The following is a 19,342-nucleotide window of genomic DNA, read 5'->3' as shown; positions in this document are numbered from 1 at the left end:
GTTAATAAGTAAGCATTTCACTGTTGTATTCGGCGCATGTGACAAATACAATTAGATTTGATTATGAATAGGGGTTTTGGGGGCTGAGACCTTAATCACCGTATTCACTGTTGCTGTGTTTAGCTCCTTAGGCACAGATATAGGATTCATTCTCTGGACTAGATAGACCTAAAACCGAAAAGATCATATCCTGTATTTCCTAAAACTATCTTGATTATATTCTTGCCCACCGATAGATGGCGCCATCACAGAGTCTACAGACCTTTTTCCACCAGAGCTGGGCGTCTTGCTGAAAAATGGTCCTGGCTGTCAGACCCAGAGCTGTTGTTGACTATTTACAAATCTGATCAGGAGCTCATGCTGGTACTGTTACTTGACTCAGTGAGTATTTTATGAACTTGCACCTAAAAAACAAGACATGATTATTCTACCGAAGTCGTGTTGACAGTAAAACGTTTTTAATGTGTGTGGGCGTAGGCTTGTGGATCAGTTGTCGGCGATGTTCTTGTTGTGGCGCTTTTACTTGTCATAATCGTTTGCGCGTGAAAGCATTTTTTATTTTTGTATTTATTCTAATAAATGTACAATGCAATGACAAAAAAACATAGAACATCACTACACGCATATTTCCTCTAAAGAAACATAAAATAACCAAAGTAAAAAATATATATAAAAAAGAAAATCACTAATGTTATACGTAAATTGAGTTCCAAAAGTAAAATTAATAGAATAAGGTCAGGGGTTACAATTGTATGAACCTATGGAGAGCAGTGAGAATAGCTAACGACCAACCTCGGCATCTCTGTTCTTGCTGACGCCCGATTGCAGCTTTCCGCTGATATTTCAGCTATATTCTTGATAAAACTAAGAGGCACATTGATAACCAGAGCCTACAATAACCAGCTTATCTCAAAGTTCAGGTTGCGAGCTGTCAACAATGTAGCAGACAGACACGTTGTGGTGTGTGTTTGTTGATGATTCTACTCCCTGCATAGGCCGGTAGGGCGATATTGAGCCATATTACCGTCCAAACGTATTATATGCAGCCGTCCATACACAACATCTGGGATTAGCATTTAGCATGGTGGTGTAAAATGGTGTTTCATAAAGTATGCATTTTTTTTTTTAAATGCCTCGCCATTAAACAACGTTAAGGAGGAAGTCGAAGCCTATGCATCCTGAGTAGAGAATGTTTTAGGTACGAACCGGTCCACGAGGGATCGAATGTATTGCTGGTTGCACACCATGCATTTGGACGGTAAAATCACGCCTCAATATTTCCATCTGCCGGTCTTTGGGCTACCTGTATAGCTTCATCGCACAACTTTCCATTTAAATGAACATTTATATTAAAGATTTTGACCATCTGTAACATTTAAAGTACATAAAAAAATATATATAAATGTTAATTTAAATGGATAGTTGTGGGACGAAGCTACTTCCTGCAGTATTCCTTCTGTATATGGAGACCTGTTGACACTACCTGTCATTAGCCATATCACCAACAAACATCGACTCTGGTGTCACGGTATTTCTGTTACCCTCAAGAAACCCCTCAGAACCACTCATCTAACTGGGGTGTATTCATTATGTTGATTCTGTTGCAAAATGTTTTGCAACAAACCATTTACTCCAAACAAAACGTTTTGCAACAAAAACAAGAGTTTCTATTGGACACATTCAAGTAGGTCCTGTCCATTTCGTTCTGTTTGCTTCTGTTTGGTTCTTAAACGGTTTAAGTTGGAAGATGTAATGAATACACCCCTTGTATGAAGCTGCCAATGATTAACTGGCTGTTGTCTCTGACTGGTCAAAAGGTCAGATAGCAATGCTCGGACACGCAATCGGTGTTCGAGTCAGAGGTCATTAGAACGTTGGGAGACCTGTTCCTTTAACTCATGTCAAACTCATTCAATGGGTGTCTGCAGGTTTTCACTCCTCCCTTGTACTTGATTGATGAATTAAGGTCACTAATTAGTAAAAAACGCTCTTCTTCTTCTTTAGGATTTGGTTGGTGGTTTGCATCCGACTTTTAGGTGCATGCACCGCCACCTACTGTACTGGTGTGTGAGGCCTGTCAAAGCTTACCTACATTACATTCTTGATACGTTAATACAAAATTGGGGAAAATTAACATTTCCCTGCCAACTATTAACCCTCTCTAACAACCCCCCTATTCCACTATTCCATCCTATCTAATCCTACTCCAGACCAACAGTCTGAGAGGACAGAACACTACCTCTAAACCACCCCCTCTATTCAACCCTATCTAATCCTACTCCAGACCAACAGTTTGAGAGGACAGAACACTACCTCTAAACCACCCCCTCTATTCAACCCTATCTAATCCTAATCCAGACCAACAGTCTGAGAGGACAGAACACTACCTCTCAACACCCCCTCTATTCAACCCTATCTAATCCTACTCCAGACCAACAGTCTGAGAGGACAGAACACTACCTCTCAACACCCCCTCTATTCAACCCTATCTAATCCTACTCCAGACCAACAGTCTGAGAGGACAGAACACTACCTCTAAACCACCCCCTCTATTCAACCCTATCTAATCCTAATCCTGACCAACAGTCTGAGAGGACAGAACACTACCTCTAAACCACCCCCTCTATTCAACCCTATCTAATCCTAATCCAGACCAACAGTCTGAGAGGACAGAACACTACCTCTAAACCACCCCCTCTATTCAACCCTATCTAATCCTAATCCAGACCAGCAGTCTGAGAGGACAGAACACTACCTCTCAACACCCCCTGCAACTGTTCTGCAGTAAAACCTCACAATCCCAAGTACTTCTCTGCCGCTGCCACCACAACCTGTATTTTCTGTGACTTACGTATCATTTCTGCAGTAGAGTTGACAACCATGGCTAAGAATGCTAAGAAACCCACTTTACTGAAGCACATATTCTTCCCATCACTCTCTGTTGGACTCTACTACAGAGGAAACCTCTCAGGTTCCCTAACCCTTTACCCATCTTCCTCTACCACTCTCTTCCCTGCTTTATTACACTTCCTGCTCTGCTGTAACCTCAACCTGCCTTTCTCTCACCAGACACCTCCGATCTCCAGCCCCACAACTAACACACACAATTTTCTCCACCGATACTACACATTCCTTCGTCTCATGCCCTCCTGCACATTTCTCACATCTAGGAATCTCCATCCTACACACTGCTGCAAGATGCTCATAAACTTGACACCTAAAAATACTAATATTTCAGAACAAAAGCTCTCACGTGACAACCGACAATTCCTACCTTGACCTTGTCGGGTAAAGACTACATCAAAACTCAGCAGGACAGACAATATCCGTTTCCCCACGTTCTCCGCTGGGTCTACGCACAAAACAGCGGGCATCACAGACACCGGTCATCTTCAATTTCAACGGACCTTCCTCAACACTTAATGCCACCCCCGTTGTCACTCCTTTCAACGGTGCCATTCTTCGGAGAGCAAAGCAAGTCATATTTATTGTCCCTAATCGTGTGATCTGGAGCACCCTCTCCCTCTGGACTGAAGAAACACAATAAATAATCACTATTCCACTCCGAGTTACTCTCACCAACTCAACAGTCCCCAACCTCTTCTCCACATACTTTATGCAAGGATCCATTCTCTCCACAAATCTCACTCCCACTGGGCCAGAATCATCCCTTTCATCCTTAGGACAAAGCCTGAATTCGGCGGTCCTCACCGCAGGTACTACACTGAACAAAAATATAAAACGCATGTAAAGTGTTGGTCCCATGTTTCATGAGCTGAAATAAAAGATCCCTGAAATGTTCCATATGCACATAAAGCCTATTTCTCTCAAGTGTTGTGCACAAATGTGTTTACAGCCCTGTTAGTGAGCATTTCTCCTTTGCCAAGATAATCCATCCACCTGACAGGTGTGGCATATCAAGAAGCTGATTAAACAGCATGATCCTTACACAGGTGCACCTTGTGCTGGGCACAATAAAACGCTGCAAAAATGTTGTGATACAACACAATGCCACAGATGTTTTGAGGGAGCGTGAAATTGGAATGCTGACTGCAGGAATGTCCACCAGAGATGTTGCCAGAGAATTGAATGTTAATTTCTCTACCATAAGCCACCTCCAATGTTGTTTTACAGAATTTGGCAGTACGTCCAACCGGCCTCACAACCGCAGACCATGTGTATGGCGTCGTGTGGGCGAGCGGCTTGCTGATGTCACAGTTTTGAACAGAGTGCCACATGGCCCATTGTCGTGCCGTTCATCTGCCGCCATCACCTCATGTTTCAGCATGATATTGCAAAGCCCCATGTCACAAGCATCTGTACACAATTCCTAGAAGCTGAAAATGTCCCAGCATACTCATCAGACATGTCACCCAATGAGCATGTTTGGGATGTTCTGGATTGACGTATACGACAGCGCGTTCCAGTTCCCACCAATATCCAGCAACTTCGCACAGCCATTGAAGAGCCATGGAGATGTGTTGCGCTGCATGAGGCAAATGGTGGTCACACCAGCTACTGACTGGCTTTCTGATCCATGCCCCTACTTAAAAAGAAAAGCTGTGACCAACAGATGCATATTTGTATTCCTAGTCATGTGAAATCCATAGATTAGGACCTAATTAATTTATTTCAACTGACTGATTTCCTTATATGAACTGTAACTCAGTAAAATCTTAGAAATTGTTGCACGTTGCGTTTTATATTTTTGTTCCATCTACAGTGCTTTGAGAAGTATTCAGACCCCCTCCCTTTCCCCACATTTTGTTACATTACAGCCTTATTCTGAAATGGAATGAAATATTTTTTCCCCATCAATCTACACACAATACCCCATAATGACATAGCGAAAACTGTTTTTTAGACATTTTGTTCCGTGACGCTCCCCATCTAACCTGACAGAGCTTGAGAGGATCTGCAGAGAAGAATGGGAGAAACTCCCCAAATACAGGTGTGCCAAGTTTGTACCGTCATACCCAAGAAGAATCCAGGCTGTAATCGCTGCCAAAGGTGCTTCAACAAAGTACTGAGTAAAGGGTCTGAATACTTATGTAAAATGTGATATTTCAGTAGTTTTGGTTATATACATTTGCTGTACAAACCTGTTTTTGCTTTGTCATTATGGGGTATTGTGTGTAGATTGATGAGGAAAAAAACTATTAACTTACATTGTCGAATAAGACTGTAACTTAAGAAAATGTGGAAAAAGTCAAGGGGTATGAATACTTTCCCAAATGCACTGTACATCCATACTCTGGTCAGGTTCCATCTCTGAGCTAATAGAGCACGTAGTACTTGGCACCAACCTTCCTCACCACACTGCTTCCCTCTACACTCAGCTCCTTGTCGGCGGTCATCACTGCACCTGCCACCATAATGAATTCACCCTCACTCTCGTCACATTCACTTTCCTTCTCCAGATCTCCCAGAAGGCTTGTGCAATCCCCACTCCATATTTATTTAGAATATGTTCCACTTTCCTCCTTTTTTTTTTTTTTTTTTTTTTGTCCTACATCCATTCATCCCCACGCTGTGATCTCACCGATTCCCCTCTCAGCTGGTTGTCTAGGTCTTAATTGACAGGAAAAAACAAAAAACCTGCAGATACTAGGCACTCTATGGAATGAGATTGACACCCATACATTTACATTTACATTTTAGTCATTTAGCAGACGCTCTTATCCAGAGCGACTTACCTTAGAATGTTGGGAAAACTTCCACCTAGAGTCTGCCACTTGGCTTGACAGCCATGTTGTTGACAGGTGATTTTATTGGGAGAAATTGCCTTGATAGTGAGAGGTTATGATATCGGGTTGGTAGGCCTACTTGTGTTCAAAGTTTTGGGTGTCAGAGATGTTAGGTCATTGAGGATTATTTTAAGAGTTTGATCAACTTTGAAGAAAGGAAGCGTATGGAGTGATAGTATGTGTTTTTCTGTTCCAGTTGAGTACTTGTGCAGAAGAGAGGGAATATCTGGATGGTCATGGATGAGGAATTCACTCCTTTAGATTGTCTGCTAGCTATAGGTACTGTACACTCTCTCTCTTGTTCTCTCTCTCTCTCCATCTATCTCTGAAAAACACAGGCACATACAGACCTTCCTACAGAAGAAGTCTTTCACTGCATAATGCAGTCGTTCAGTTTTTCTTCTTAGTTTAGTTTTGGGTTATAGCCTAGCTGCCGCTAACTCAGCTCTGGATTCAAACCAGTTCCACTGCATTTTTTCATTGTTGCCCTCTAATCAGGGACTGATTTAGACCTGGTACACCAGGTGGGTGCAATTATCAGATTGAACACAAAAGCAGCAGTACTGTCTAGCCTATTGGGGCGTAATGCATGGAACAATTCAGTGATTAGATCTGCAGATGTAAAATGTCCAATTCGGGACAATTCACAGTAGACAAAGTCTTGTCCCCTATTACAGGAAGTTGGACTGAGTTTCTGTGAGTTGCAAAACAAGATATATACAGTGGGGAGAACAAGTATTTGATACACTGCCGATTTTGCAGGTTTTCCTACTTACAAAGCATGTAGAGGTCTGTAATTCTTATCATAGGTACACTTCAACTGTGAGAGACGGAATCTAAAAAATCCAGAAAATCGGAATGTTTGATTGAGTGTGTGGACAGGTGTCTTTTATACAGGTAACGAGTTCAAACAGGTGCAGTTAATACAGGTAATGAGTGGAGAACAGGAGGGCTTCTTAAAGAAAAACTAACAGGTCTGTGAGAGACGGAATTCTTACTGGTTGGTAGGTGATCAAATACTTATGTCATGCAATAAAATGCAAATGAATTACTTAAAAATCATACAATGTGATTTTCTGGATTTTTGTTTTAGATTCCGTCTCTCACAGTTGAAGTGTACCTATGATAAAAATGACAGACCTCTACATGCTTTGTAAGTAGGAAAACCTGCAGAATCGGCAGTGTATCAAATACTTGTTCTCCCCACTGTATATATACTTATTATCATGGTCTGGAATAACGCTGACTTTAATGGTCCTGTACTTATCAGAGGGCTCAAAGAAAGCTGCTTTGTTCCAACTGTAATAAACACACACAGTGTTCTCTGTACTTCTGTATTCATGTCTTGGATTTGGAATTCAGTAGGGGGAGGAAAAGAGGGATGGTAAATGTAGGAGAGGGGCGACTCAGGATATTGTAAAGGAAAGATGGAGAGAGAAGTGTGAGATGAGGAAGGGAGGGCAGGAGGTGTTACTTTCTCTGTGTTGCTCAGAGTTACTCATACCCCAGGTAGGAAGGTAGTTCTGTGTCCAGGACTATCTTCTAAATCACTGTTATCTACTGTCAATACACTGCCTGTAAGTTTGTGTGTGCATGTGCCGTGCACAGTGATTGCACAGTGTGTGTGTGTGCCGTGCACAGTGATTGCACAGTGTGTGTGTGTGTGATTTGTTCTGGAACAGGGTTTTGCTCTAGGTTTTTCATTCTGCTCTATGCCTCTATCCCAGGGTTGTTTGCAGAATTGACCGTATTTGATTAAGATATAATACCACATTCCACACATCCGAGTGTGCTTTTAGAGGAAATGATAGGATCTAGGCTATTCTCTGATTGCAAAAGTATTTTATTTTAAGAGGCAGACTGTAAAAGTCTCTTCAGTTTTATCATGTTCTGCTCTCCATCTTCTCCCACCTTTCTCTGTTTTGATCTCCCCCTAGCTGTCTCCATCTCTCTCCATCCTCCTCATGAGTCAGACTCTTCTAACTTGAGACAAGCTCACATATTTATTACACGTGGGCATTCCATGTGGAGTATTAGCATGGTATTCTGAGTCCTGATAATCTCATTGTGGGCAGATGGTAAAAACAACAGCCTGTGGACAACCTCTTTCTCTGCATGTTAGAACGCATCCAGCATGCATATTTATTAAGAGAACAGTCTATTGTATTTTAATGAACACAAATTCCTTGAGCACAGTAATTCGATGTGTGTGTGTGTGTGTGTGTGTGTGTGTGTGAGAGAGTGACAGACGGCTGTCTGTGTTAACACTGTAAATGAGAGTTTATGAAAACCGCTTGGCTCTCTTCCTGTCAACAGATCCTCATTAAGAGGATACATCAAATTGTATAGCCAGTCTGACTGGATGTACGGATAACTGGCAGAGAGACTTCCTCAACCATAGTAGCTGACTATTGTTGTATCAGCACCCATGTCAGAGTCCTTGAAAATAACTTTTCAGACTTTTTCCAATTGTTTGTTTTTGTATTTATAGAAATAAAGAACATAACAGTACGCACGATAGAAATCCCCAAAACAACGGTCCGCAGTACTGAAACTTCACAGGTCATTGAAAGAATCCTCAACAGAAAGTTTCTTCTGTTCTTGATGGGAGTCTCCCACGTTATTCAATAGAGATGTTAGTATAATAAAAAGCAAGGTATTTTAAATCCTTTTAAAGCCTACCTCCCAAAACAGTCTTAAAATAAGACTGTTACTAATAAAATAAACAACAACAATTTAGCCTATAGAACTTTAGGCTAGTATTACTGAACATAATGTAAAAGTTCAATTTGAATAGATTGGGTGTTTTATTTGCTAAAATCACAGAACACTACAGGCGCCCTATTAGAGATTTTATTATTTATTTAATGCACACAGCTTCTGCTAATTTGCATAGTTTAATTCCAGGATTCACTTCCATCATTTTAATACATTTCTTAATTTTCTGCACTATTTACACACTGTCACATTTCTTTTGTCTTAGTATGCCTAAAAAAAAATAAAGTATTATTCTCTTTGACTGTGCATTTTCAGCTGTTCTTACTTTCACCACTAGAGGGCGATCTGACAATTTCTAGGGGTCTGCACTCCCAAAGTTGATTACTGTTTTTGTGCTTGCCAGTTAGCTAGCAGTTGTCAGCGTTTAGCAGCCAATGCTAGCAGTTTCTTACTGGCAATAAAAACGGATGATTGCCATTTCTTTTTTGAATCATTACTGAATTCATTTAATGTAAAAAAAATAGAATATTAAACCTCAAAGAATTCATGGTAACCTCATAAACAATTCATGTAGTGCCGCCTATTCTTGGGAACCGCTCTCCTCTTCTGCCTGCGTTGCTCCGCCAGCGTGATCAAGATCTCTAACTCCCAGGAGTGCCAGTATGGGGAGATCCCCACAGCAAAGTGCTATGTCTGGAGGAAATGAGGGAAAACTCATCACCCGTCTAACACATTCCTACCGTGAAGCACGGAGGTGGCATCATTATGCTATCGGGATGCTTTTCAGCAGCAGAGATTGGGAGACTGGTAAGGATAGAGAGGACAAGGAATGGAGCCAAATCCTTAATGAGAACTGTGCAAACGACCTAAGAAGACAATGACCCCAAGCATACAGCCAAAGCAACGCTGGAATGGCTTCAGAACAAGAATGTTAAAGTCCTTGAGTGGCCCAGCCAAAGCCCAGACTTCAATCCCATTGAAAATCTGTCGAAAGACTTAAATATTGTAGATTTTATTAACAGAGCTTGAGAAAATCTGCAAGGAAGAATGGGAGAAAATCCCCAAATCCAGATTTGCAAAGCTGATACAGACATACCCAAGATCACTCTAAGCTGTTATCACTGAAAAAGGTGCTTCTACGAAGTATTGACTCAGGTGTGTGAATACTTATGTATATGTAGATTTCTGCATTTAATTTTCAATAAATTTGCAAAAATGTCTAAAAACATGTTTTCACTTTGTCATTATGGGGTATTGTGTGTAGATGGGTCAGAGAAAATAAATCAATGTAAATGATGTATTCAATACAGACAAGAAAACTACAATAATTTGTGTGTTATTAGTTTAAGCACACTATTATTGTGACTAAGATGAAGATCAGATCAAATTTCATTACAAATTTATGCAGAAATTCAGGTAATTACAAAGGGTTCACATACTTTTTCTTGTCACTGTATATATATTTTTTGCTGCTTCCCTCACACACATCGAATCAGACTGGGTCTGGATCCGACCGGGTCTACACGGGGCCAGGTCTGGTTGTCCTCGGATCCAGGTCTCCATATTTAAAACATTAATGTATTTGGGTCCTGGGTCCATTTCAGAACAGTGTCCTCAGAAGACCTCTAGTCTGGGAGTGGTTTGAGTGGAGGGGAAAATTAGCTGTTATTGGCAGATATATTTAGAACCATATAGATAATATTAAATTACTAGAGGGGCTATGTCATAAACCCTAAAAGTTCCAGAATGTGGCGAAAATGGCAGCCATCTTGGTCAAAGGGAAATCCAAAACCAGTCAAATTGGAGGCATTTGGAGGCATAGGCTTTTACTTAAGTCATGCAGGAAAATAAAAGGCATGCGATATCATAAATCGCGTAATGGAATTATAGTCAACCTAAAATATTGTCATACTGTATACACTGAAGAAAAAGATAAAACTCAATATGCAACAATTTCAAGAAATTAACATTCAATTATCTGGCAAAAGCTCTGGTGGACATTCCTGCAGTCAGCATGCCATTTGCATTCTCCCTCAAAACTTGAGACATCTGTGCCATTGTGTGGAGTGACAAAACTGCACATTTTAGTGACCTTTTATTGTCCCAAGCACAAGGTGCACCTTTGTAATGATCATGCCATTTAATCAGCTTCTTGATATGCTGCACCTGTCTGGTGGCTGGATTATCTTGGCAAAGAAGAAATGCTCACTAACAGGGATGTAAATAAATTTGTGCACAAAATGTGAGCAAAATAAGCTTTTTGTGTGTATGGAACATTTCTGGGATCTTTTATTTCAGCTCATGAAATGTGGGACCAGCACTTTACATGTTGCATTTATATTTTTGTTTATATGTGTTTTGTACACTTTCTGTATAACTAGCCTCATACATACATACACAGACCATAAATCTAAATCAGATTTATGGAGAGCTGTGATATGATACAACAGTACTTGTTGTATTTACTTGTCTAAGTCCTGTCATCAACTGATTACAGCTGTGGATTGACTGCATTGTTTGAATGGAATGTTGGCATATTGGCAGTTAAATTGAAAAAATGATGGAATCATTCCTGTCAAAGTGTAGGCTAGTGAGCTAACACACATACAATACAGATGAAGTATTCACTACACTGTTTTATCCCCCGCATCTTATCACAGCACTGGAAAACAATTCTTGACCAACTCCCTGACCAAGACGGCTGACCTTTGGACCATCGTAAGAAGGTTCATGGCCATTCTAGTATTCTAACTATGTGTGGAACTATTTCTTATTGATCATGGTAGGCCAAATGGAAGGCCAAAACCCCCTCCCACCAAAACACACATTTTCAGGTGGTCTTTTTAAAACTTTATCATCATTTTCACAGTATTGAAATATAAAAACACAGGAAAATCATGTTTGACTACACTGGGCCTAAGTTAGTTTCAGACTGTGGCCAATAGGCTATTGTGGCCATTTGAGCATAATGGAGGCCCATAAGTGGCCTATCAACAAAACCAATGGAGCAAATGCCATAACATTTCCACAGGGCCTTCAGAAAGTATTCATACCCCTTGACTTTTTCCACATTTTGTTGTGTTACAGCCTGAATTCAAAATGGATTAAATATTCACAGTGTAGGTTGGGAAAAGTATGTGAACCCCTAGGCTAATGAATTCTCTAAAAGCTAATTGGAGTCAGGAGTCAGCAAACCTGGAGTCCAATGAGACGAGATTGGAGATGTTGGTTAGAGCAGCCTTGCCCTATAAAAAACACTGACAAAATTTGAGTTTGCTATTCACAAGAAGCATTGTATTGCCTGATGTGAACCTTATCTCTTTTACAAAAGAGATCTCAGAAGACCTAATATTAAGAATTGTTGACTTGCATAAAGCTGGAAAGGGTTACAAAAGTATCTCTAAAAGCCTTGATGTTCATCAGTCCACGGTAAGGCAAATTGTCTAAATGGAGAAAGTTCAGCACTGTTGCTACTCTCCCTAGGAGTGGCCATCCTGCAAAGATGACTGCAAGAGCACAGTGCAGAATGCTCAATGAGGATAAGAAGAATCAGCAAGTGTCAGCTTGCTTGCTATCATCGACGGAAAAATGAATTCCGAAGTTTATCAAGACAGCCTTACATTCTCCTGTAATCTGTCTGCCAAATTGAAGCTCAACAGAAGTTGAGTGATGCAACAGGACAACGACCCAAAACACAGAAGTAAATCAACAACAGAATGGCTTCAGCAGAAGAAAATACACCTTCTGGAGTGGCCCAGTCCTGACCTCAACCCGATTTAAAATGCTGTGGCATGACCTCGAGAGCAGTTCACACCAGACATTCCAAGAATATTGCTGAACTGAAACAGTTTTGTAAAGAGGAATGGTCCACAATTCCTCCTGACCGTTGTGCAGGTCTGATCCACAACTACAGAAAACGTTTGGTTGAGGTTATTGCTGCCAAAGGAGGGTCAACCAGTTATTAAATCCAAGGGTTCACATACTTTTTCACCCTGCCCTGTGAATGTTTACATGGTGTGTTCAATAAAGATATGAAAATGTATAATTGTTTTTGTGTTTAAGTAGACTGTTTGTCTATTGTTGTGACTTAATTTTATTTATAAAATTAACTAGGCAAGTCAGTTAAGAACAAATTCTTATATACAATGACGGCCTACTGGGGAACAGTGTGTAAACTGCCTTGTTCAGGGGCAGAACGACAGATTTTTACCTTGTCAGCTCGGGGATTCGATCTTGCAACCTTTCGGTTACTGGCCAAATGCTCTAACCAGTAGGCTACCTGCTGCCCCCTAAATGAAGATCAGATCAAATGTTATGCAGAACTCCAGGTAATTCCAAAGAGTTCACATACTTTTTCTTGCCAATGTATATTTTTAGCTCTGTTATTAACTGAAGCTGTTAGAGAGAATGGAGCTAGCAGGGGAGGGGCCGTGCTGTGTGTTTGACTGTGTCGCTGGTGGTGCGAGGAGGAGAGACACAGCAGCAATCAAGCCGACTCACAGTAGTTACTAACTTCTAGCTGCCAAAGCTAAGTTATTTATTGTACAATCTGATTACATAGTACCTGTTTTGACTGCATAAAACCGAGATGAAAAGTTAGTTAAGCAAGCTAGCTAGCTAGCTGGGTTGGCTGATCAAAGCACTTTCCCCCATCCTACACAATAACAACTCCATTCAAATTATTAGGAGCCAGAGGCTAGTTCCGCTTTGACTTGTGATTGGCCGACAAAAACAACAAGCTACACGCGCCTCTCTCATGAAAAGCTGCAGCAGCATAAACGAGACAATTTCTCACCCTCTACTGGAGCAGTCACTTTCGTGTCTGTACGGGTCCTTACTTGCAAATCAGTTTTAATTATACATACCCAAGACCTGTGACCATCAGATCCAACCCGGATCCGAGGGTCAACTAAAGAATTTCAGACCCGACCTGGTCGGTCCTGGGTAATGGAGTTCGGGTGGACCCTTGAAGACCTCTATCCCAGACAGTCCCAGCTAAATTCTGTCTTTGTTAAGAAGACATTCCACCCCCACCTGGGATATGGATGCCTGAGGAAGACCGAAGGGTGGAAACGTTGTAACAATAACATCACCTGGGAGTAAACCATCATTTCTGTTTCAGAATAGATCTGCTATTGTGTAACACATTAAAGTATTGCTCTCTATCTCCCTCTCTGCCCTCTCTCTGGCTTTCCCCAGGCACACAGAACATGTGTCTGATCATTCTCAACCAGCCTTTGGAAAAAGACTACCTGCACACACAGGTATTCATTTTTTTCCTTTATTAGTGGTGGGTACCAATATCTATCATTGTTTATCATATCGATATCATTGAGCAAGGTATATCATGATGATATTGATTTATCTTTCCTCTTGGCTTGTGAAAGTAACCCTAGCCCTAAGCATACATGACCGTTCCACAAAACCCTTTGTACAGGCTATCAAGTCAGCATACATAATTGGCCCTCTGATGACCCATCAGGGGTGTATGGGCTTCCTGTTGAATTCAGACGGGTTGGCTTCCAGAACATGCACAACTGGCCCTTTAGCCAATCAGCCAAACAGTTGTGGACTCCACAGAGCTGTGGGGGTAAAGAGCAAAGTCAACATTGAAATAGTAGTGGGGGAGTTTTATTTCAATATTTATTGATATCGTATCAAAAAAATGCAACCAATATTGCTGTAGAATGACAATATCGGTGACTATCGCTATTATTAATCAAAGGAAATGAAATGTATCCTAAAGATAAGACTGCATTAGGTGTGTACTGATATGGTATTGACCCTCTAAACCAACCGTCCTCTTGGAGTGCTACTGGGGGGTGCAGGCTGCTGTTCCAGCTCTACACTAACACAGCTGTTTGTTTGGGGCATCTTTTGAAGCTGTTCTTGAGTGGGAAGGATCATTGAGAGAAAGAAGCTGTACATTCTTTATTGCAATGTGTTTGCTAGTACACACTCCTCTTGTGACACGTGCGCTTGTTCAAAACAGAATCTCTCTCCCTCTCTGCTGAATGTATTAGTTCTATTAAACAAGGTGCTTAGAGAATGCTTCTGTCGCTCCTTTGAAGTCTTTCCTTAAGACACAAAAACAGACTTCTGAAAGCCTCCTGTTCAATATGTATAGCATTAGTAAGTTGTGATGTTTGCAAACAGTATGCTTCAAATTCCATAAAACATGAATACCATTTAAAAGTGGAAACTGGGGAACCGCATATTTTGTTGGGTGAATTTTTTAAATATTTATTGTAACACTTGCATTATGTTTAGGAGCAATGGTAAATAAAATATAAAAGATTTTGCACACAACAGGCAAATACTCAAAGATTCATCTTATCTAGATTCAACCACCTGTTTCGGCTAATGAAGGTCTCTCTGTAGGTCTACTGCAGGCATTTGCAGATGGGGCGGCCAACCACCTGTATAACATCACCACTGGACAACGAGACCGGTACATGATGACCCAGACATGGTGACCCAGACATGGTGACCCAGACATGGTGACCCAGACATGATGACCCAGACATGGTGACCCAGACATGATGACCCAGACATGGTGACCCAGACATGATGACCCAGACATGATGACCCAGACATGGTGACCCAGACATGATGACCCAGACATGATGACCCAGACATGGTGACCCAGCCATGGTGACCCAGACATGGTGACCCAGACATGGTGACCCAGCCATGATGACCCAGACATGGTGACCCAGCCATGGTGACCCAGACATGGTGACCCAGCCATGGTGACCCAGCCATGGTGACCCAGCCATGGTGACCCAGCCATGGTGACCCAGACATGATGACCCAGACATGGTGACCCAGACATGGTGACCCAGACATGGTGACCCAGACATGATGACCCAGACATGATGACCCAGACATGATGACCCAGACATGGTGACCCAGACATGATGACCCAGACATGGTGACCCAGACATGGTGACCCAGACATGATGACCCAGACATGATGACCCAGACATGATGACCCAGCCATGATGACCCAGACATGATGACCCAGACATGGTGACCCAGACATGGTGACCCAGCCATGGTGACCCAGCCATGGTGACCCAGACATGGTGACCCAGCCATGGTGACCCAGCCATGGTGACCCAGCCATGGTGACCCAGACATGGTGACCCAGACATGGTGACCCAGCCATGGTGACCCAGCCATGGTGACCCAGCCATGGTGACCCAGCCATGGTGACCCAGACATGGTGACCCAGACATGGTGACCCAGACATGAGGACTCCGGCATGAGGACTAGTGTAAATAAGTGTTCTCTGTCCTCCAGGAGAATGAACCAGTTAATAGCAGTGTTCTGTCCTCCAGGAGAATGAACCAGTTAATAGCAGTGTTCTGTCCTCCAGGAGAATGAACCAGTTAATAGCAGTGTTCTGTCCTCCAGGAGAATGAACCAGTTAATAGCAGTGTTCTGTCCTCCAGGAGAATGAACCAGTTAATAGCAGTGTTCTGTCCTCCAGGAGAATGAACCAGTTTAACACTGATCAGACGTTATTCTCTGCATTATGGTAATGATATTAGAGGTACATCGCTCTGGGTGATGAGACCCACAGTCATCTTTTCCTTCTTATCAGAGATGGATTTAGACCTGGACAATCACTAAGTAGAGAAACTAACAGAAAAAACAACAGAAACACATGGCCTACCAGGATCTCCCTGCATAATGTCATGGTGATGCTAGAGAGAATACGGTGGTATTTATTCTAATGTTACTCAGAGAGAATCACAAGCTATGGTAATGTTCATCTTTGAGAATTGTGTAAGACATCTAGGGGCTTTGAGGTGTTTCAGGAGATGTGCATAACTCAACATAAATGAAAGAGAGAGCAGGGAGGGAAAGAGGTGTTCTTCAGGGGATGAAGGGGGCATAAGATGGAGCCTACCTCACCTGGAATGAACTACCTTTTTAATGGCATTCACTGGAACACAGTGTGTGTTTGAGAGCGCTCAGAGACGTACATTATTCACAGAATAAAGAGGGAGTTTTGCTATTTTTGCCTGCCTCTGTATCTCTCTGTTTGTCTGTCTGTCTGTCTGTCTGTCTGTCTGTGTCCCCCCCCCCCCCCCCTCCTTCTAGAAGTGTCGGTTGATAGAGACAGCAGATCAGGAACTGACTGACTTCACTAAATGTCCGGCCATCATGGAGAGGGAGATCAAAAGACAACCGCTTCAGGTAATCCTCCCCCTCTCCTTCCTCTCTGTCAGGTTATTCACACCTTTCTGTTTCTGTGTGTGTGTGTGATGGTGGTTAAGAGTGAGGTCCATGTGTGCAGTGAGGGATTTGGGGAGAATAACACTCGGACAAACACACATCCTCTCTGACAGTTGAGAGACGCACACACACACACACAGACAGGGGTCCCTGATGAACTGTCACTCAGCCAGCGAACCAGTGTCCTCAAACAGTCTGTCTAGTTAATCACTGAGACAGAATCAGTCCATCTATCCTCGAACTCTGAGCTTTGTGCCAAAACATCCCTTTTAACCTTCTGTTTGTTCTTCTCTTGAGTATTATCTAACCTCCCTGTTCCGAAGGTATACAAATCATCTGTAGCAGTGTTGAAAGACTGCGCTTGACTACGATGAAACAGACAGTATAGTGAGTAACCACAATGTACTGTAACAGTCCATATCTGGCAGGTTTCCAGCCAGACAGATTTATGGGAATTAGACATCACATTATTACATTATAACATCACATTATCACACTATAACATTATCACACTAACAGTATCACATCACATTATTACACTATAACATTATCACACTAACATTATCACATTACATTATTACACTATAACATTATCACACTAACAGTATCACATTATCACATCACATTATTACACTATACCATTATCACACTAACAGTATCACATTATTACACTATAACATTATCACATTATTACACTAACATTATCACATTACATTATTACACTATAACATTATCACATTATAACATCACATTATTACACTATAACATTATCACATTATAACATCACATTGTCACGTCATTACATTGTCATACCATTACATTGTCATACCATTACATTGTCACATTATTACATTATCGCATAACATTCTCAATGCCAGAATATCAGACAGAACATTATTATTTGCAGGGGCGCAACTTTGGTTTTAGTGGGGGGGGGGACATAACTTGACGGGTGATCTGGAGATCCTCCCATTTTTTGGGGCTATCTTAAGCTAATTTCCTGCATTTCTACACTATCTAATATGACCCATGGCCCTTCTAGCCATCTCTATTTAGCCCACAGTCATCAAGCTAGGTAAGAGACCATTATTAAATATGTTTAAGTGATTGATAAGACTGAACTATATTTTTGTTCAGTGTAATTCATATCATAGGACTAATAGTACTGTAGAGCTCTTTTTACTTGCACACAACATAGCTGGGTCACCCTGTCCTGCCCCTAGGGGTCCACCACCCTGCCCCTAGGGGTCCACCACCCTGTCCCTAGGGGTCCACCACCCTGCCCCTAGGGGTCCACCACCCTGCCCCTAGGGCTCCACCACCCTGCAGCGCCTCAACCCAACACACCCCACTCAGCTTTAGGATCTTAGTGAAACATTCATTATTCAGGTGTGTTAGGTCAAGGCCAGAGTGACAACAGTACAGCAGACTACCAGGGCTAGGACTGAGCAGCCCAGCAGCTTGGGATTGCCTAAATAGGTATCTCCCTTGACGTGGGCAGGTTTTCAATACAGACTCCTTTAGTCATACTGTATTCCATATAACGCATCCAGACCTTATGAAAGTTACCCAGGTTACCTTTAATCTGGTAATAAATAAAATCAAATGATACATAACTTGACATTGTGGGAGGATAACCAGCCTTACAATTAATGGCACCCCATTTCATAGCTGCTATAAATGGTAGGTTAAAGTTTCTTCTGATAACAGTCTCCAGTATCAACAAATATGCGAATAAAAAAGTGGGGAGGTCATGTCCCCCCCGTCCCCAGTGAAAATTGCACCCCTGATTATTTGTATAATCGCTCAATAGTGAGAGACAGAGCGCTGTCTGTAGATTTGTAGGGAATAAAATAGGTAGTGCTACGTAATGTACTTCAGTAGCCTGGTCCCAGACCTGTACATCAACCATGACAACAGCAGTCAGAGTGGTTGGCTAAAGCACATGCAGATCTGGGATCAGGCTAGTACTTCTTCGGAGGTTACATAAGTTGTATAATATAGGCCATTGGTTTGTCCTGTTTCCATTTGTGTCTGTCTGTGCTGGTACCTGTTTGTTTGTCTTATTCTAGGCTGTGGTTAAAGGCTCTGAAGTTGCAACAAAGATTTAACATAATACTTTCTTTCTGTTTTATAATCTTTCTCTGTCTCCAAGGACTGTAGCTCGGCAACGCTTGTTTACAGAACACTGTCATTCAGATAAATGATTTTCTGAAGCAGTTTGGTGTGCGAGCAGCCTTGTAAGAGAAAATAAAGACGATCTCTGTCATTATCATACCGTAACCAGGGTCAAGGTGCCGTGGAGTGTCAGCCAGTAGGGTAGTGTTTGTGCTCATTTACATTTTTACATCCGAATCATTTAACAGACGCTCTTATCCAGAGCCACTTACAAGAGCAATAATGGTTAAGTGCCTTGCTCAAGGGCACATCGACATATTTTTCACCTAGTCGGCTGGGGCCCAAAAGCTCTTAACCGCTAGGCTACCTGCCCCCTATGGTTTACAGTTCCATGGAGAACATGCCCTAGAACAGCATATGTGTGTATATATAATATATGTAAAACGGTTGCACACCATGGATTCTCTCTGCTGCATTGTGTCCTTCAGAACACTCTCAGGGAGAAGAGCTAG

The 19,342-nt window shown here is 41.9% G+C and overlaps 1 protein-coding gene across 11 annotated transcripts in view; it reads left to right on the top strand.

Moving 5' to 3' along the window:
• The first annotated feature begins 267 nt into the window (after positions 1-267).
• LOC139531553 (thiamine pyrophosphokinase 1-like) overlaps positions 268-19,342 on the top strand; it is a 33,821-nt gene continuing 14,746 nt past the window's right edge. For 2 of the 11 annotated variants that reach the window (XM_071328099.1, XM_071328097.1), the window contains exons 1-4: positions 5,532-6,026; positions 13,665-13,729; positions 16,578-16,673; positions 17,036-17,099. In XM_071328099.1, coding sequence (XP_071184200.1) covers positions 5,978-6,026; positions 13,665-13,729; positions 16,578-16,673; positions 17,036-17,077 — 252 coding nt within the window. In that variant the 5' untranslated portion in view covers positions 5,532-5,977 and the 3' untranslated portion in view covers positions 17,078-17,099. Of the gene's footprint in view, positions 382-5,531; positions 6,027-13,664; positions 13,730-14,846; positions 14,917-16,577; positions 16,674-17,035; positions 17,100-19,342 lie in introns of those variants that run through there. The other 9 variants (XR_011666383.1, XR_011666384.1, XM_071328095.1 and 6 more) reach the window with 7 other exon arrangements.

The sequence above is a fragment of the Salvelinus alpinus genome, chromosome 10 (assembly GCF_045679555.1).
Source record: "Salvelinus alpinus chromosome 10, SLU_Salpinus.1, whole genome shotgun sequence".
Lineage (NCBI taxonomy): Eukaryota > Metazoa > Chordata > Actinopteri > Salmoniformes > Salmonidae > Salvelinus > Salvelinus alpinus.
The sequence above is the reverse complement of the archived record's forward strand: the minus strand, read 5'-3'. Positions and strand labels throughout refer to the sequence as shown.